Raw genomic sequence first — 21,663 nt, 5'->3', positions numbered from 1 at the left:
CTTGTCAATATAAAATCAGATATAATTAATAAGCAAAAAAAATTATAAACCTTCTTTTAAATATTTTCGCACTCAACTGGTCTTTCCCGTCTAACGATATTGTAATTCCTAATTCTGATAAACTCCGCCCACTCTTACCTCTCCCCCCACCTTCCACTTCTTCTTTCCAATTGTAATCTATATTTAATTTTGACTTTAATGTATAGTTACTCCTGATTAGGTGAACTTCATGAAACATGTAGAGGTTGTATGTAATTAAGTGATGTGAACAAAGTTATTTGTGTTTTAATAAAATAAATAATGCCATCACAAATTGATAAGCTTCCAGAAGAAATCTTCTTATTAAACGCTTGTTAACGTTTACTTGACCAACGTTAGCTGCATATTTAAATGTTCGCGCCAGTCATTTGGTTCGTTCTTATACCGCCAGAGGGGCAGAGTGGTCGAATTTTGCCTGCAGACCCCCTATTCGGGATTTACCCGAAACAAACGATTTGAATTCGACCAATCAGAGGACCTAGATCGTCCAGACGCTAGCGTAATAATACTATCAGATATAGTTTGAAAAAAAAAATCACTGTCACGGGCACAATTTCAAGTCTTGGGTTCGAACTTTAAAAGCAGTTTTCGCAGGATCCATGCAGCCGAACGGACTTTAATATTGGATACTCACTAGATTAGAAATCTCAAATAGAATCAATTATAAAATCTCAATAAAAGGAAGTTTGGGGAAAACATATCATTCTCACGGGCACAATTGCAAGACTTGGGTTCGAACTTTTAAAGCAGTTTTTTCAGGATCTATGAAGCCGAGCGTACTGAAATTTTGATACTTGCCTAGAATGGTCTGAAGTTGAATAAATTACAAAATCTCAGTTAAATGAAGTTTGGAAAAAACATGATTCTCGCGGGTACAATTGCAAGACTTGGGTTCGATCTTTGAAAGTAGTTTTCTCAGGATCTATGCCGCCGAACTGAGTGAAATTTTTCATTTTTACTAGGATTGATTGTCTGAAATAGAATCAATATCAAAATCTCAGTCAGAGGAAGTTTGAAAAAAAAACGTCATTCTTACGGGCACAATTGCACAATTGCAAGTCATGGGTTCGAATTTTGAATGAAGTTTTCTCAGGATCTGTGCAGTCAAACAGACAGAAATTTTAGATTCTTACTAGAATTGATGGACTTAAGTTAAATCAATTACAAAATCTCAGCAAAATAAGGTTTGAAAAAAAAAATCGTTCTTACAGGCACAAATGCAACACTTGGGTTCGAACATTGAAAGCTGTTTTCTCAGAGCGTATTGCGCCGAACGGACAGAAATTTTAGAAGCATACTAAAATAAAGAGTTTTGTTGAATCAATAATAAAATCTGTCATGCGACATTTGGGGAAAAATCACTGTTCTCCCTGGCACAAATGCAAGACTGGTATTCAAACTTTGAAAGCCGTTTTCTCAGGGTCTATGGCGCCGAACCGACTGAAGTTTTTGAAAAATACTTGAATAAATTGTTCGAAGTTAAATCAATAATTAAATTTCAGCAATGTGGCATTTTAGGAAAAATAACCATCCTCTCGGGCATAAATGCAAGATTTGGGTTTGAACGTAAAAAGCCGTTTTCTCAGGATCTATTGGAACGGACTGAAATTTTAGAAACGTAGTAAGTTGATTCAATAATATTGCATTTTATGGAAAAATCACAATTTTTGGGATAATGCTTGGGTTTGAACTTTTTTTTCTAAACGTATAATACCAGTTTTCAGAAAGAAATTTCATTATAAAGATCTTTTGTTTATTGGCAATCTGCAGTCATGCTCGGGAATGATGATAAGTTACCGACATTATCGATAAAATCCTTATCGATCGAGCATACTAGATGTTATTTTGTAATGGTTAAATAGCTGGATGTGACATTCGAATTTCACCGTAAAATCATAATACTACCCAACAAAAGATAAAATAAGTTAAACTCATAATATTTTATTAATGTAGGTAAATGTTTATTTTGAACAGGTATTTTTATTTTTTTTATTAATTTATAACATTATTTTTAAGTTTCACAGGTATTTTTTTTATAATTTGTGTCTTTTTCGTAATTTTTTTGCAACATTTGTAACTTTTTCATAATTTGCATTAAATAAGATTTATTTATTTAAGTTTTTTCACAATTAACTACCGAATTATTATTGTTTCTTTTGTCGGGCCGTAGGAATACTAATAAATCGGTTAGCGGTTCAACATGTTAGGTTCTGCAAGTCGGATCGTGTGTTGCGCCTATTGAATGTATTTAGTTGATATGTGAATTTCCTATAATTGATTGAGAGATTGTGATTTAAAAACATAAAGTGTGAATGTGAATGCAGCATATCGTGCGTCCCGGACTGGTATTTGACGTTATATCATCTCTTCCCACCCTTGCTAAAATACAGCTTAAAATGTTTAGTTGTTGGTATTCTAACTTTTTTTCTTTCTTAATCTAGAATCATTTCCCCGAGGGAAATAATGATTTATTAATTGTTATTGTTTTAACTCCCTTTGAGGGTGTGCTACAACAATGCATACAGGCAACTTATGCAACCACCAAGGTTCTGCAGTGTCTCCAGGATGTTCACTGAAGGGAGGTTGCAATTATACCTCGCTTTACTTCGCCACCGACTAACCAGCTTCTAGAGCAGGAAACGAAAATCAACAAATGTCATCGTCGTAGCTGCATTTGAGTCAGGACCGGCCCTATGCTGGCGCAATTGAAGCAGTCAGCTTCGGGCGCCAAGTTGCCAAGGCGCCAAGACGCTGATAAAACCTACAACACCCTACAACGACGGCCTGACAAAAGGAATAATAATAATTCCGTCGTTGGTTTTACCTACACACTATTTGATTTGAAACCCGACACGTTGGGATCTGCTAAGGCCTTCTCTGCGGAATTCGTGCCCCGCTGATATAAATGATGTCCGGAAACTCGTAGCATATGAATCTAAATCACATATGACGTCGTTTGGTAGTAGGTATAACATTTTATTTATTTGAACTTTCGTTTTCGAGAAAATCATGGAATTTTTTAAGATCAATTTGAAAAAATAAATGGTCAAGGGGTTAATATCAGCCGTTTAACATATTTTAATCTGTCGAAACATAGACCCGGTTTAAAGTTGTTAACCCTTTAATTGGCGACAGAAAAAAATTAAAGATTAAATGCACAGATCAAAAAATTATGTTTTTTTGGATTCAAAACGATGTAAATTCACCGGAATCCCGTTTATACTACGAGTTTCCGGATGCAGTATTTAGCGGTACTAGGATATAACAATACAAATAAATTTATTTTGTACTGTGGCGCAGCTTGCGATCAAAATGATAAATAATTTAATAACTTTAATGGTTAGGTAGGTATTTGATTGGCAAGTACCACACGTCCTCATTCTCATTAATAATAATATATTGTTATCATTCTCCGTACTTGAACCAGATTACATCTAAAATTGAATTCAAAAAATATGTTTTCCGGAAACGCGACAATTGCCAAATTATAACTAGTCATCTATAAATGTTATGACTGTACGTATTAACCATAACTATTGGACGTCGTTATGCAGAAAGCAGCTAATCCACAATTTTTGAAAATAATGATAATGTGGCTGTTTCTCACAACATCTTTGCCATTTCAACTGATCGATTACAGTAATAACCTAACATCAAACAATGACATTTAGCTAGTCAGTAGAAAACGTTCACAGCGCTGGAATTACATAATTTAGTGTTTTTTGGTAGCTCCGAATGTCTCAAAAAATCTACAATTAAATTCACTTTAGTTATAAGAAATTGATAATATATGTACGAGCACATAATGTATATGTTTTTAAAATTAAAAAAAAAAACTTTTTTGATTTGATTATTCAATCTTTAGGCAAAAGTGCTTTTATCTCAGATCGAATTTTTGTACTTTCTGCATAATTAACTTTAATTGGGACATATTGTGTGGCTGAAGGTAGCGGGAAGGGGAAGGAGACAGGAAAAAGGAAGATGTGTGAAGTATCCGGATATTCAGACCTGATCACCAAACACGGCTAAAACCGTTTCAAGCATCGTTTCAATTCTGAATGGAGTTCTTTCTTGATATGTATTGCTATGTTGGCAATCCTGATGCGTCGCTTGAGAGATAACAACTAATGTGTAAGAGTGTCAATAAACGTCATAGGTCTGAGTCAACAGTCTATTATTCTTTAATAATCCCCGATATAACATTTCTAAAAGTATCTTACACTATGGAAAGTATTGAAGATAATATACAGTATATTATTTTAATTATTTTGTATATATTATTTTAATTACTATATATTATGTATCTATGTATTAATACATTATACACGGTGTCCAGAAACTCGTAGTCAGCTCTATACTGTCTTTTAAAATGATTCGAAAGGTAAACCCGGCTCCAAAAGCTTTCTTAAACATTTTAGTTACCGAAAAAAAGTAAAAAAAAAATCGAAATGCTTGATGTAAATTCACCAGTTTCAGGCTTGTGCTACGAGTTTCCGGACACCGTGTATATCATGATATTGTGTCAGAGTATGGATGATGGGGTGATATGAATTAATAAACAAAATATTTATTTTTGGAGATTTTCAAACAGTCGGATCACACTGACAGGCCTTGTGACATTCGTTATAAGTAAGATATCTTTTTTGTAAATTAAATAATTATTTTGAATTTCGCTAGGCGTTTTACCCCCAGAAGCCCACGGACTAAGCCAAACCAATCTCAGATTCATCTCACCACTTTGACAATTTTGTCGTTCTCCAGAAGGCATTGATATAGTTATTCTTTTACAAAAACATATTCACCTTCAAATTACAACGGAGTACCGAATCAACCTTACTCATAGATCTGGGTATCGATTCTCCAATCCAGGCCGCTCGCAAACGGTGTCGAAAGTACATATTGGTCGACATTCTTACTCTTGATCCTCGTCGAAGTTACACACTTACTATTATTTATCATAATTTTTTTTTTTTTTTTTCATTTTCATTTTCACATTGTCATTTAATGTAATGAAATATTATTTGTATCAAATAATATGACAACAATAATTTATGAATCCAATATGTCTGTCTCGACACAAACTTTATATATTGATAATAAATAAAAAAAATACATACGCCAAACATCAAAAGTCATTCCACTTGAACAAGGAATTTGGTCGAACCAATCGTTGTTCGAGTGGAATAACTTTCAATGAGACTCAAGAATGAGAATGTCGACCAATGTATGCACTTTCGACGGCGATTGCGAGCCGTCAAAAGGCTCCTAAAGTTCACAAACTGTCTGTAACATCTGTTACAAATAAAAAAAGACAATCCACTTTTTTAGAATTTTCAACTTCAAGATATTTTCAGGTACAAAAGTTGAATTGTTTTTACGAAGTAAAAGTGAATTATCTTTTTTACTTCTACCATAATGTAGAATCACCTCCCGAAATTTCTGCATTTTACCTTTAAATTTTACACAACTGATATATAAGTATTTACACGATAATATTGGTTGTTTATCAGTTGTGTAAAATACAAAATACATTCATTAGTAATGTCCTTATTTTTATATTATAGGCGGGCATATTTCTTCCAATCAGAATAAGTATTCATATCGAATGTTGGGTTAGCGAAGCAATTAAATAGAATAATATATTTTTATTCCATTTAAATTCTAATAATTCGACCTTATTTGTTAATTTGCCATTTAAAATGTACAAAATCACTGTGCTCCCGCGAATATAATAATGGATTTATAAAAGATTTAATCGGTTATTTCACACGTACATGCACATCCTGACCGAGAAATGAATCGGTTAAAGCAATTGTGAGCAAACTATCCATTGTGAAGACCAGATCATTGGTCATCAGTCACCATACATTATGTGAGCAACAGCGGGAAAACCAAATAGAATTATCCTCCGTAAGTAAATAATTCGAGTGGATATAATGATGCGGCGGAAGTGCATATAAAGTGCTGGAAGCGCTGGGAAATTGTCATTTCCAGTAGTGCTTTAGTTTAGGCCGCATTATTGCGATAGTTGTTTTATGGAATATACCAAAGTCAGGTAAACCCTTTTTATTTTCATAGAATTGTGTTCAATTTATCGCGTTGTGTTTTTGCAAGGCGATGAACTACGTCGTGTAATATTTTGTATCGAGCAGTCATCAATAACTATCCTTACGTATATGGCGATAAGGCTTAAATTCCCGCTTAAATATTCTAATGTCTTTTCTTACCCTTAATAAATAAATACATACCTTAAAAATACAGCCAGCCTTTCTTTTTATGAAACACAGTTCCTCCAGTTAGGATTTTGTTTTTCGATATCGGGTTGTATGATGTTATACAATTCATTAAAACTATTAATCGACATTCGGAAATAAATATAGAATCGTTTTTCATCTTTAAGTAAATCCTGAAAAATACTAGTAAATTCGCCTTGTTCTTCTCGCGTTGTGTTCATTGGGTGCACCCAATACTTCCTTTTCTTTTTAGAAGCTGCTAAGCTCCACAAGAGAAATAATTCTTCATCGGATGATGAACTTTCTAGTGACATGTTGCATATGCAAAGACCCAAACGAAACTAGAACGCGAGAATTTGAACGCCGCTTGTGTGCTTTGGAACTCTCGAGCGGTCAACGGTCACTAGAACGCAGAACTCTGACCGCTCTCTGTGTGCTCCCGCTCTTAAATCGTATAATTAAACTCTTTTCCCTAACCAATTCAATAAACTTTTCCGTGTTTGTAACCTCAGACATCGCGGCGTTCTGGCGTTCTCTGCCTCGGCGGGAAAAGAACTCTTAGAACGCGACGTTCCGTTTTGACCGCCGCGGTCTGACTGCCCGCTGTGTGCGTTGTTGTTATAGTATCAGTACATTCTAATGAACGCCGAACGCGGAACTCGGAACTCGGAACTCCTGACCGCTTTCTGTGTGCTCCCGCTAGTACACGGAGAGAAAATAGTTTGGCTAATTTATTAAAATCCTGTTCAAATTATGATATCAGGCCATTTCCTAATAAAATATTAGTACTTTCATAATATATCGGATCACGTGTTCATGCAGCTGCGTTTATTCTGTCATTATATAGTGACGAAATGCGAAAATATTAGTATTTTTATGGACACATTCTCCAACATCCTTATAACACATTTGTGTTTAACTGATATTTTCCTAGGAAATCTGCCAATTTATTTGTAAACGGCCTGCAGTCCCATTTTTAACAGGTATTTTAATAAAATTTAAAAAATTTTATCAGTAAGTTTTCTCCGTGTACTAGACATAAACATCGCTTGGCAAACGGAGTCAACAAAAATTGGTCGATTTAAGCACAAATGTTGTTATTAATTTATTATTTTGTAGTCAATACTTATATTTTTTACAACTTACTTAACAATTCTATTTTTATTATACCCAAACAAAACTTTGAGAAAAGCTTTATTTTTATCCAGAGCATATTTTTGGTGTTCATGGAAAATATAGACACGCATAAAAGAAGGAAAAAAAACACTTTGTATGAATATAAAATGCACGATTCTTCCGAAACTGAAATACTTACTTTTCATTATCACCTAACTGATACAAAGTGTTTTTTTTAAATAAAATGGTGTCCCAATTTTCTATATGAATAATACACCAATGATATTTTCTGTATGTATAATACATCAATAATATTTTCTGTATGTTTAATATATCAATGATATTTTGTATATGCATAATATATCAATGATATTTTCTGTATGTATAATACATCAATAATATTTTCTGTGTGTATAATATAATATATTATATTATTTGATATTATCAATGATATTTTCTATATGCATAATGTATCAATGCTATTTTATTTATATTATTTTCTGTATGTGTAATATATCAATGATATTTTCTGTATGCATAATATATCAATGATATTTTCTGTATTTATAATATATCAATGATATTATCTGTTTGAGTAATACATCAATGATATTTATTGAAATATTAATGTTATTTAAATGTGTAAATAAAAATAAAACCACCAGTGTATGAAAATGAACAAAACCATGAAAATAAGCTTTCGCTGTGTTGAGAATCGATGAAGCAGCCTTCCGATACAATGGCGAATGTTTAAAACTTAGACCAGTAGTTCCCAAAGTGCACGCCATGCGTTTTGGGGAGTCGTGGCTTCCTCGACTCAAAATAATATTTTTATGTAATCAGTTGAACCTGCTCATCTTCATTTAGATTACCACTTAAATTCTCTTTGTGATATTAAAGTTTTTTTTCTGATTTTATTTATTTTACTTACGATCAATGCAAAAAAATTATTGGCAGGTTTTAAAAATCGATACGGGAGCCTTTTATATATATTTTTTAATGTTACAATCTTACAAGAGTGTCCCTGACTGCAGTGTAAAGACAATGGAACTATATCGCAACCCGGTTTGGCCGCTTGTAAGGTAGTAAAATCTGGATTTAGCAAGGGCGTCACGATTCCAAAAGTTTGGAGACCACTACCTCAGAAGATTTTGCTAAGGAGTAATGCTGGAAATAATATCTGGTATTGGTGACGCGTTTTGGCATTACATGGGGAGGTTAGTCAGATAAACATACATTGAAACTGTGTGCTGCTACTGAGCTATATAACTAACCTTTCCTCGAGTCGCCAAGAGTAGTGAATTCCATTAATTATTCTTTTATTTTAGTGGAGAGTAGTCTTTTCCTTTAATTGTTAATTATTTTATCAGGTTTTGTTCATCCTTTAATATTCCAAAATCTTCCTGGTATAGGTATACAAAAATGAACTACCTAAATCCTTTTTGATAAGATTTTCGTGGAAGGTTTAATGAACAAACATAACAGTAAGTATTTCATTTTCTAAGTGAACTACCAAACTTTGAAAATATAACTTTTTGAAATGATTGTTACAGAATGTGTCTATGGATACTTACGGCGTGCCTCGGGGTCGCGGGAGCGCCACAACCATACTATAACCAGTATAACGGATATGGTTCCTATGGGGGTATAGTTGCCGGCGGACCTGCTCCTCCAATCATCATCCCCACCGTTGCGCCACCAATCCCAACTTCTCCACCAGTAACTCTACCACCAGCTACCCTACCACCAGCTACCCTACCGCCAACTATACCAACTTTACCACCACTGACTCCAGCACCTACCTTACCACCCCTCACGCCTGTTCCAACACAACCCACAGGGCAGCAAACCTTCCCTACTGCACCCCCAACAGTAACTACCACTACAACTACCACAGCCAGGCCTACTTTACCTCCTTTAACTCCTGCTCCCCCGACACCTACTCAGGCTTTCCCTTTGATAGACCCCCGAATGCAAACCCAAGCGTCTATCAGAGACACCGAGACACTCTTCAAATTCGGCGGGGAAGATGTTGATTATAATGACGTAGTTATCGAACTTCCCGAAAACGTTGGAGACATGTCGTTCCCAAGGGACAAGAGGCAAGCGGCAGTAGTTGCGCCAGCCTCTGGCTGTGCATGCTATGTTTCTGCACAATGTGGTGCCGTTCCCAATACTGATGGCACTGGACTCATTGACTTCAGAATTGTAATAGGGGTAAGAAGAAAATCAATCTCTAAAAATGTGCTTAGTTTAAAACGTTTTCCAGATTTTTTAAATAAACAAACAAAATATTTGATTAGGGTGGAACAACATGCGCAGCTGGATTCCGTTACTGCTGTCTTCCCATCAACTCTGGGCAGCAGTCATGCGGGTCTCGCGTGACAGGAACCACTGTGTACCCTATTGTAGCTGGACAGGCACGTTACGGGGATTACCCGTGGATGGTAAGTGTTGATTATTTATTATATGGTTAAAATCCTTAATATCTCATGGTTATCTAAATTTTAACAAACTTCCGTTTGCTACGATTACGGTTATTGAGCTCAAACCCTACTGTGAATAGCAAATATTTGTTTTGGATTCTGTTGTTTTTGTTTGGTTCCCTAGATACCGACACCTTTATTTATTGCAAACAAGCATGCTATTTAAACTAATTTCTTGCTGGATACAATTTGTGAAAAAGAATACCAATTTGTTGTTGTGCTAGTTTGTTTTGACTCGAATTAGTTTATCAATGTAAGACTAATCGTAATATTTCTTGACAAACACTTCAAAACCTTGATCAATATTTGGTACATTTTCCAGGCAGTAATAATGACAACAACCAATCAGTACATTGGTGGAGGGGTTATGATTGATTCGCTAAACGTTTTGACCACTGCACATAGAATTTCTTCTTATCCGTGAGTACTCTTCCATAATTTATGAATTCTTGGTTCATTTTTAGGTATTCCATTATTTTACCATTTAGGGATTTGATTTTCAGAATCGATTAGTTTCTTGATTTTAGATCACCTTTTCAAGGTTTAAGAGCCTGTTGACTCTGAAAGTGAAAACTCCAATATGACGCCTTTAGAATGGAAGTCTATATTGTTGAGAAGTGCTATTTTCTTCTTCTTTTTCTATTTATTTTTATTTTTTCCTTCTAGAAATGGAGTTGGCCTTAAGATCCGCCTCGGCGAATGGGACGGCTCGGGTAACTACGAGCAGTACCCCTACAGGGACTTCACCATCGCCCGAGTGTGGGTGCACGAGTCCTTCAACCCCAACACGCTGCAGAACGACGTGGCGGTGATAAGGATGGTTGGGGGTGTTCCCACAGGCACCCCGGCCGTAGTCCCGATCTGCCTCCCGACAGCAGGACAGAGCTTTGAAGGTCAAAGGTAAGGAGATTATCTATTTATTAAAAAATGGCATCACTGTTTTTTTACAATTTTTAGCTAAAGTCAGTTATTATTTGTTTGTCGAACGCACCGTATATTTTACTATATACATGACGATATTCAAGCATAACCTTATCTAACCTTACCTTACCCAACCTAACTACTAAGAGCAAGGAAAAGAGTCAAGACAATTTGTTGGACGAGAATTGGACAATGCTCTGACTTTTGCCCTTTTCCAGCTTTTTTTTTTTTTTTTTTTTTTTTTTTTTATAGTGAATACCTCACAAGAGTCCCAACTGCTCCCGTCTGGAGCCAGTGAGACTATGGCTTCCCAATTGGGGATGTTGTGAGGCTGAAGGTAAGTGGGGAAGGGAAAGAGGAAGGTGGGGAAGTACCTGGCTATTCAGATCTAGTCACTAAACACGGCTAAAGCCATTTGGAGCAACGTTTCAATTCTGAATGGTGGTCTTACACCAGGGCGATACTGGTAGTATCTTCCACTCTGGAACGTGCCGCAAATATACTATATATTATTTTAATTAATTAATTGTGAAATAACACAAATTAATCAAATAAAATTTATTTGCGCACGCCGGGTTCGAACCCGCGACCTTCGGAATGGCAGTCCAATGCGTTACCACTGGACTATGCCGGCCGTCGAAGCTAATTCTATCGTACAATAATAATAATAAAAAGACAATATAAATAACAGTAAGACGCTTTACTATAAACCAAGTATATATGCATTTAAAAAAGCCTAACTTACTTCTTTTGTAAAGATTTAATATCGACCAGACAAATCGAATGCCCACTTCAAGAATATGGACCTAAATCTATAATAAATTATTACGATTTGAGTGATATACAAAATGTAAAAAAAGTTCTAAACCGTTTTTTTCCAACAGATTTATTTATAAAAAGGTTATTTTTTCCGCAAAAAGCACCATGTGTAATACAACATTTTATAATCAAGGATTTTTTAATCAAGCCCACGAAGGCTTTGTTTTATCCTTCACGAACTAATATGTAAAGTACACAGGTGCCGCTAATTTTTATATGTAACATTTATTTTATTATCGGATGATTTTATTAATTCGTTCACATGGTGATTTTATATCATTTATTTGATGTATGCAGTAATATTTTATACAATCTGTTTCACATTACATGATCAAATATATTGATATTATGTTTGTTTTGCAATATAATAAATATTTAATGACTAGCTTACATGTGTAGTCTGCGTTGCTTGGGATTTGGAGTAAACTTTTGAGGTTGTAAATTCTGGTGTACCTGAAAACTGGGTGTAGTTAATTAATATCGTGTGGATTATGCATAGATAATAGAAACAAGGATCATGGACCACTATTAGTATGAAACCGCGCGCACATTCAATGTCGTTCACCCATACGCATTTTTTTTATAAATTCAATGCATGAATGATATGTTGCGTCTCACTAGAAACTCATTTACCGAGCTTAGAACTCTTCCAAGGTAGTTTCGATATTATAATTGTAATGTTATTGCTGAAATCTTTTAAAATTAAAAACCGATAAACTTTTAAAAGTAAAAACGGGTAAACTTTTATTTTTGCAGGTGTTGGGTGTCCGGCTGGGGCAAGGACTCATTTGGCGTGAACGGACAGTACCAGAGCATCCTTAAGGCGGTAGACGTGCCCATCATCGCGTCAGGATCCTGCGAGACCAGCCTGAGAACGACGCGGCTCGGCGCCGCCTTCTTACTGGACCGTTCCGCCTTCATCTGCGCGGGAGGGGAGGTCAACAAAGATGCTTGCACCGTGAGTACCCTTATATTTTCTAGCAGGTATTGGGTATCCTGTTGGGGCAAGGACTCATTCAGCATGAACGGTCAGTACCGGAGCATCCCGAAGGTGGTGGACATGCCAATCATTGCGTCGGGCGCGGCTGGGCAAGGATGCTTGAAAGTGAGTACTCTTATATTTACTAGCAGGTGTTGGATATCCTGTTGGGGCAAGGACTGATTCAGTGTGAACGCTCAATACTGGAGCATCCCAAAGGCGGTGGACATGCCGATCATCGCTTCGGGCGCGGCTGGGCAAGGATGCTTGCGCCTTGAGTACCCTTATATATACTAGCAGTTGTAGGGGCAAGGACTCATTCAGTGTGAACGGTCAGCATCCTGAAAGCGGTGAAAATTCCTATTTTTGCGGGTAAAGATACTTGCATCGTGAGAAGGTACCTTTTAATTTGACCAAGTGATTACTTTTAAATCATTCTGAAATGTGGAAAACCTTTAAACATGGACGGCAGTTAAACCTATGTTTACCCAATGAACTGATTGATGATTAACTTCACTTATTATCTCACCTGAACAGCAGTATTGGTTCAAAACCATATCATTTACCGACTATTTTGAAGTAAGTAAGAAAATATAGTATTAATATTTGTTAAAGTGTTTTATATGTTTGATTTTTTAGAACGGTCCATAATAAAATCTAATGGGTAGTGATTTTTTTCAATTGCAAAGCACTTGAACACTTTTAAGTGATAAAAAAGGCTCTTAAAGCGTTTGCTTATAAATTATAAGTTTAACGAAAATACTGATTGTTAACGACGGGTTGTTTCGGAGAATTTGAACAATTCATCAAATTTCAACATTCATTTTCAGGTTTGGTGAAAGTCCTATTCAAGTTCTGTTATTATATCATTATATGCTAGTTGCTTGACAGAACTGAAATAATAACAAACCTTGTACGAAAAGTACGAGTACTTTTTTACGGTTTTGTTTTATTTTCCTTTCATCGCAAAATTGGTACAATTACGTTCGTTGCGTACTAAAGAATGCACGCAATTATTAAACATACTCGTACATAAAAAAGACCTTGGCCTAGTCGATGGTAAACATCGCACAATGTGTGCGTCGTCGTGTGTGCTAATAGTTTTAGAAACATATAAAAAAATACAGTGATTGGCAAACAATGGATCAATATTTAAATGTAAGTACCTACATAATATTATATGTCACAAAAAAACATCAATATCGGAGGTTCTTAATCTAAGTAACTTCTGTCTGGATTTTGTTATACAGTTGGACGGCCTAGTACAGGAGAGATTTCTGGGTGCTTAATTTTTTCTTGTTGGCAATCTGATTTTATTTGCATTTGTGTCCGCGTATCTCGTGGTTGTAATTTATTTTTCTATTCAGTTCCTTAGAGATCATCCCTATTTTAATTTTATGTACAAAAATAATTACTTTAAAATATATTGTTTGTTTTACCGTCATAATATTTCATTTAGTATTATTCGTATTACTTTATTTTGCAGTACTTGCATTTTTTGCATTTTCTCTTCAGTTATTATTATTCTCTTTATTTATCAGTTATTCTATCAGTTGGGCTGCAACCAGAATCGTTATCTTACTGTATTATTGAATACATTGAAACTTTTATAATCATATTATTTTATTGACATATCTGGTGACCCTACTGTTGGTACTCTTGACAGTTGATACCCCAGACGGTTTTTTTTCATTAACTCTACGCAGGAGACCCTGAGGAAAATAATTTCACTCAGGGCATATGCAATCTTTGGGGATACTTTGTCGAGGGTTTTTTTTAAAGGAAAGGACGAAGACGACGAAGGAAGAAGGTATGAGGGGTGGATAGTAATCTAGCGGTCAGTGAGTCCAAGAGTGATGGAGGTTTTAATTTATCTCTCATACTGCAAGGTGATGTTCTGAGATTCCTGTAGGAGAGGTCATAAAGTCTCCCTCAAACACTGTCTCCCGATCAGACGCATCTATACAAGACAAGCCTCACCCGGGCACCCCTGCTAAGTCACAAAATGTCAGCTATGGCAGAGGTGTTGGTTATCCTATAAATGGTTCCCAGGGCTGCGGTACCCGTACCAACCTCCCAAATTGTGACGAAGAGAATCCCAATATTACGGTTTATCCCTATATCAGTTAAACAGTCATGCAATTGAACCTCTAAAGTTTAAGTATTTCTACACGTATATACCAGCATCCGTGAATATTATAAATTAATAATATTGTATTTAAATAGGGTGGGAGTAAATTTAATTAAAAAAAATGCTGTCCTACGAAAGTTACATAAATACATTTTTTCGTATTTATTATTATGGTTTTTATGTTAAATATAATTTTTTTAAGAATAGCGATGAACAATTTTTAGTTTATTCCTTTAACATTTTTGACAAGTTTTAAGTTAGGTTGAAATTATATGTTACGATTTGAAAGTATGAAACCATGTAATTTAGTACGTGGGCAATATTTTAATATGCCCATCCAATATATATCTAAAGAATATTATATATTTAAGGATTCTAGTATTTACAAATGTAAATATTTATTATCCTGACAAAGAAACCATTAGAAAAAAACATAGAGAAATTGAAATTATTGAAGAATTGAAGAATAAACTATTTACTTATCTAGGGTGATGGTGGGTCCGGCTTGGTCTGCGAAACTACTCCGGGAAGATGGACTCTAGCAGGCCTGGTGGCTTGGGGAATTGGTTGTGCTACACAGGGCTATCCCGCCGCCTACGTTAACGTTCCTAACTATATGACATGGATTGCAGCTAGACAGGCGATGTCTGTATAACTCCTGAATACATCTTCAGATCTATTATATATACAAATTCTCTGTGCTAGAACGGTACATTATTATAATAAAGATTCAAATTTTATTTTTATACATAATTAATTAGTAGATATTAAACTCAAGATTTCAGTTATTACCCATTTTATTCGTTCGCTTTAATATTTTTTAAACTCTGAAATACGTAATATATATATCATCAAAATATGTACTTATTTAAAATATTTTTCTGTTAGAGTTTCATATTTTTCCGACATTCGTATTTACGTGTATTTTATTAATATTAAAACTTAAAATAATAAGTGATTATGTATTTGTACGTCCATTATTTATTGGTTTAATTAATACAATTTATTACTTATTACTGCTATCAATTTTTAATTATTTTGTTAATTAAGATTTGTAATAATATTTTTTATAGTAATTCAGTTGTTTGCTTTAATTTTATTGGATGCGAAATCTATGCATTAAAAAAATTATTTCTTGTTAGAGCAATCCCGATGTGTTATATTATTATTAATCGTTTTATTATTATGTATTGTGTACTTTTATAATAGTTTCGTATGTAAATATTTTATAATAATATAATGTGTTTAAAAATAAAAGCAAGTTATTTTATTTAATGCTTTGGTTTATTAAGAACGAAAATAAATACATAAATCCAAGTGACACTCGTCGCCTTGTTGGTAAAAATAATTTTATTCACAACTCATAATATTAAATATTAATGAACTATTATAAAATATAAGAGGTGCGGATTATTTACTTCATACATAAGTATGTTCACTTTTAAACATGTAAATAAATAATTCAAATAATTAACGATACTTTTAAAACAAAATGTTTACATTGTAAATTATACTAGTGTGGCAGATAGACAATGTTCTAATTACTCCATAATTTGATTTTATAACGTAAGAGAGTAATTAAGTTTACAATTATTTGTGACTAAACAATTCTTATTGAGAATGTAAGGTACCAGCTTTTAAAATAATTCAATAGAACTATAAAAATGTTTTTGCAATCGATAAAATATGGGTACGTAGTACAAAGCATTGTATCCGATGATCTTTATGTTATTAGAAAAAGTACAATTGTAATGAAGAATTACAATTAACGAAACTCAACGGCACTTTTATAAAAAAACCTGTTTGTTAACGATTTCATTTAGAATAGTATTAGTAAAGTTTTGGTATTCAATTGTTTTATAAAAACATTAGCTGGTTTCGACAGGGTCGGCCGGATATCGTGAACTCACACACAGGTCACAACAAATAATTAATGTGTTTTTTTTAAATTCTTTGTTACTATCAATTTTTGGGACTTGTTGATTTTATACCGACCCGTGTGGAAATGACCTTACTGATAACCGACAAAACCGAGGTAGGTACGAATGACGTCACGCGTGCCTCGCCAGATTTCGATTCTTTTGGCGGGCTCTGAAAAATTAAAACCTCTAAAATTTTATCTACTATGAAAGCAACATTTAAAATAGATGCTGGTATAAGTTAGATGGTAGAAAAGTAATTAAAATTACATTATAAACAAATAGTTCGTACCGAATAATAATATTACCTTAAAAATAAAAATAAAAACACATATTAAAATGGAATGTAGGTAAGTAAATATAAATAATGCTTAAAATTAAAAACTTCTGAATGTATGTAAGTATGGGAGTGCATATATATAACTTTGGTAGTATTAACATTTTCGTCTACCTCTGCATAAAATAAATACATAAATAGTTTTAAAATAACCTATTTTATATCGTTTGCTCATTACTTTTATAAATTAAACAATGCAAAAACACAAATTTCAACAGTCAACATTAAAACAAACCAAACGTGAACAGAAAAATACAAAATGTTTAATAATACAACATTTTAACAATAGCTGGTATGTCAGTGCAACATATAATAAATGTGATTTATTTTACGCATGGACATAATATTTATTTTCTAATTCAAATCGTAGTGCACCTTTACTCGTCAAAGTTTAATATATATTAACCGAAACAATTGTCTACACTATATAAAAAAATGGATGGTGCAACTTCTTTGCTAAGAGCTAATTTTGTTATTAACCACAGATTCTTATTTTCATAAATAATATACCTCATCACGAAGCATTTTTAAATAAATTTAATGAACATTAAGCTTTTCTCAATATATATATAGCTCTAAATTCTAGAAACGAAAAATCGTATCGATTCTTAATACATTAATTATCATCTAAACGTTTTTCATTCCTCGAGTGTTTCTATTTTTGGACTCAGGAGAGGAATGCTTCCGTTAGAAGCGCTGAGATCTTCAGCCATGTTTCCGTTATTTTCTGGTTTTGCGATTGGAGAACTAACTTCTATATACTCGTCCCCTTTTTCTTCTGCTTCTTGTTTCACAGCAACGTCTTCATTTTTAACTTGAGTCACTTCAGGAGTTGCGCTTTCCCTTTCTGCGCTGTGCTTCCGTTTATGAGCGTGTAGTCCGAGCATGTTGTTGAAATCGGCAGGACATTCAGAACATTTATACGGACCCGGACTGTTGGAAACCTTCATTTTTTTGGAACTAGGCGATGTTGAAGTGTAAAATGCAACACTGTCGATTCCGTGGAAACCATTTTGTCCCATGAAGTAAGAATGCTTCAACGAGTCAGAATCGGCTAGTTTCATCCTGACATCGTCCTCGAGATGAGAATAGCTATGGTTATCCAGCTCAGCTCTGAAAAAGAATTTCAATCCACACCTTGCGCAGTCATAAGGCCGGGCAGCGAGACCGTGGGCCAACATGTGGTGTTGCAGTCCTGCTGATGCTGTAAACACGGCAGAGCACAAGTAGCAAGTAAAGCCTCCACAACCTGCAAAAGTATGTTCGATCAAATGAGCCTGTAGCTGCATTGGAGAACCGAGGGAACGACGACAGAGCCGACATTCCAGTCCACCTCCTGACACGTGAGCCTGCACGTGCACACGAACTTCTTGTTCAGATTCGAAGGTGGCTTGACATTCGATGCAAGTATAAGTTTTTCTGTGAACCGTTTCCACATGACTGTCCAACGCCGAAGCCGATTCAAACTTCATGTGACATTCCCCACACCTACGTTCCGTCGCCGCAACTGCGCCGCTGTGTTGCCTATAGCACTCTCTGCACACATGAGTTGTGGGTATTCCATTGTTAACTTCAGCTCCTGTGGGTATGACCTCTTGTTGTGAAAACGACTTCAAGCAGAGAGCACACTGAAAATGATCAGGTGATAAACCTGAATTCTTCAAGTGGAATCTAGCATGAATTCTTGCTTCAACATCGGATACAAGAGTTTGGCGGCAGACTACGCAAGATGTCGGTAAGTTGAGAGGTGACGGAGAATGAGGGCTGCTTGGTGCATTGTTGTTATTGGAGTGCTGCGAAAGATGTGAAAAGAATTGTTCCTCGGTAGTAAGAAGTGTTTTACAATGTGTACAGTTGTTTCCACCGAGAACTTTGCAGTGTGTTAGTTTGTGTTCCGCGAGGATTGCGGATGAAGGGTACACTTCATCGCAGATGAGGCACTTGTGTTTGCCACCTGTAGCACTTCCCTGGGAGTGACTCTTCATGTGGTTTTCCAACTCTGCCCTGGACTTGCAATTTTCGCTGCAGTAAGCACAACTCAGACTAACCGCTCCATTTTTAGTAGCACCTTTGACGTGGTGAGCTAACTTACGATGGGCGAGTACTTCATTTTCAGAATGAAAATCGCTCCTATCACAGATGTCGCATATATTTGCTTCTTTCTTGGTATTATTGTTTTCCGTTGGCATAGTTTTAACGCTCACTCGGTTCGTGGGTGATTGCTTCGGCTTTGGACTGTCGCCATTTATACTCTGTAAAGATAAAGAGAACTCAATCAATATATTTGACATTTATAAATTATTATACACTTGATACAGAAAATATATAATTAACATATAAGGCTAAATAATATGGAAAGGGTTGTTGGGAGGGTAATTATTATTTTTTGTGATAAATAAAAATTTGGAGGAATATGATATTGCATATGTGTACAAAGACATTAATGAAAAGTACAAAATACGTCGAGTATGAGCTGTAATACAAGCGTGAATAGATTATGGCCCACTCAACATTAGTTTCTAACTAGGCAGTGCCTGTTCTAAGAAACTAATGGCTTTTTGATGTTTTAATACGAACCTAATATCAAAATGTTAATTAAAAAAATATATATTACATTCATTTTGTGAACTAAAGTATGTAAAATTAATATAACAAAGGGATAACAAAATAAGGAAAAATATGAAAAAATAAAATTAAAATAAAATTATTAAATATGACCTTAAATCAAATAATAATAACTCTAGCTACTAGAGGGAGCTGGTGAAACATTTTAATTTTTTATATATTCAATAATATTGTTATTGGGTTTATAAAAACAGTTTATTTTTAAACAAGTTCTGCTGTGTAATTATTATTACGCGTGACAGCTGTTTCGCCCTCTGAAGGCATTATCAAACTTTATCAAACAGTATAAGAGTGTATACAGTGTACCCTCTTGAGAGCTCACAAGAGTGTACAGTAGGGTGTATCGATTTTTAACTTTTTTTTTGTTTTCAAATTCCAAGTTGAAAAAAAGTTGCTACTAGGTACCACAAAATACCAAAAAAAATTTTGATTTTTAAAAAAATGTTTAGGTCTCCCGCACAAGGCCCAAAGTTTTAATTTTTTTCAAAAAAATTTCAATTTTTTAAAAAATTTAAAAAAATAAAATCGTAACTTTTGTGTTTATTCCAAGTTTAAAAACAGTAATATTAGGGAATAAAAATAAATAGGTAGTTTAAACTTAAAAAAAAACATGGTTTTTATATGTACACAAAATTACAAAATTTTATCAAAATTAACAAACTTTAAGGCTTGTGCGGGAGACCTAAAATCCATTTTTTATAAAAAAAAATCGTTTCTTACTTATTTTTATGCCCTAATATTACTGTTTTTTAACTTGGAATAAACACAAAAGTTACGATTTTATTTTTTTAAATTTAAAAAAAATTGAAATTTTTCGAAAAAAGTTAAAACTTTAGGCCTTGTGCGGGAGACCTAAACATTTTTTAAAAAATCCAAAACTTTTTGTGGTAAGTTGTGGTACCTAGTAGCAACTTTTTTTCAACTTGGAATTTGAAAACAAAAAAAAAAGTTAAAAATCGATACACCCTAGTGTACAGTGTAAAGGCAGTGAAGCTATGTCGCCACCCGTTTATTTTTATTATTATATTACTGTTTATTATTATTATAATAAACAGTAAGGTCGTATGTGTGATAACTATTTTTTTTATTTGACTTCTATAATTTATTAACGTAAAATAAAGAATACAATTTCACATCAAATCCATTAAAATGTATGAGAGAAAAACCATGGAGCACAACTCATGCCGCTAGGTGACGCTAATGTAGCTGGTTGCCATCAGAATATATGGGAAACGTCAGCAGTTGGGGGCATTATTAATATTATAGCGAATTTGCCTAAAGCTTAAATAAATACTGCGAGTCATAGTTATTATCCAATCCCAACCACCAGTATCTCATACTAATAATTAGGATGTGCACAGGGCCGGTCCTGTGCAGGTGCAATTAGAGCAGTAAGTAGCCAAGACGCTGATAATAACATAACACCCAACACAGCGCCATTGGGGCTTTACTAGATCCAGGCACCATCTGACTCAGGGCCGGCCCTGGATGTGCACTGTGACGTAAAGTAAACGAGTGCAATTTCTTAACCTTCAAATTTGATTTTGGGATTTGCAGGGTGAGAGCTCACGGAGCCAAACTTATCCAAAGAAGAAGATCAAATTAAACATTTCTTCTCGAATGTTGCTCGTCTTCATCACGACACTACATCTCATGGGAGTTAACCTCCTTCACAAAAATTTGTCAAGTGTTGACTATGTGATGTTAATTTTGTAAGAAAATCTACCTGCTGGTGGTGTTGCTGCATGTGCTTATCCAGCAAAAACTCCACGTGGAATCCCTCCCGGCAGAGCGGGCAGCGGTACTGCTCCGCGTGAGCGGCGAGGTGGAACTGCAGCTCCAGATCCGTGGCGCACGCCGCGTGGCAGTAAGGGCAGCGTGCCGCCCCTGTTGCGGCCGAGCCTACTCCCGCGTGCACACCACGCACGTGCAGCGAGAACTCGGCCTCGGAGCGAAACGTGGCGGCAGGAGAGGCGCACGCAGTGCACTTGTAAACCTTGCACTCGTGGCTGTGCTTTACGGCAAAATGGACCTAAAAAAAGTAAATTTCACGATGAT

General features: G+C 34.9%; 2 protein-coding genes across 2 annotated transcripts in view; one reads left to right on the top strand and one right to left on the bottom strand.

Moving 5' to 3' along the window:
* Positions 1–8,942: 8,942 nt before the first annotated feature.
* Positions 8,943–15,379, top strand: LOC149425156 (inactive CLIP domain-containing serine protease A3). Its single transcript, XM_089650743.1, has 7 exons — positions 8,943–9,072; positions 9,277–9,605; positions 9,692–9,839; positions 10,201–10,294; positions 10,541–10,774; positions 12,371–12,572; positions 15,212–15,379. The coding sequence occupies exons 1-7, from the start codon at positions 8,943–8,945 to the stop codon at positions 15,377–15,379; spliced, it is 1,305 nt and encodes a 434-aa protein (XP_089506869.1).
* Positions 15,380–17,618: 2,239 nt separating this feature from the next.
* The window catches only part of L (zinc finger protein Lobe), a 56,321-nt gene continuing 52,276 nt past the window's right edge, over positions 17,619–21,663 (bottom strand). Inside the window, exons 6-7 of the mRNA XM_089650742.1 lie at positions 21,332–21,637; positions 17,619–19,232 (exon numbers count right to left, since the gene is read on the bottom strand). Of these exons, the coding sequence (XP_089506868.1) occupies positions 17,619–19,232; positions 21,332–21,637 (1,920 nt within the window). The remainder of the gene's footprint in view (positions 19,233–21,331; positions 21,638–21,663) is intronic.

The sequence above is a fragment of the Hesperophylax consimilis genome, chromosome 3 (assembly GCF_061612785.1).
Source record: "Hesperophylax consimilis isolate HC1 chromosome 3, BYU_Hcon_1.0, whole genome shotgun sequence".
Lineage (NCBI taxonomy): Eukaryota > Metazoa > Arthropoda > Insecta > Trichoptera > Limnephilidae > Hesperophylax > Hesperophylax consimilis.
The sequence above is the reverse complement of the archived record's forward strand: the minus strand, read 5'-3'. Positions and strand labels throughout refer to the sequence as shown.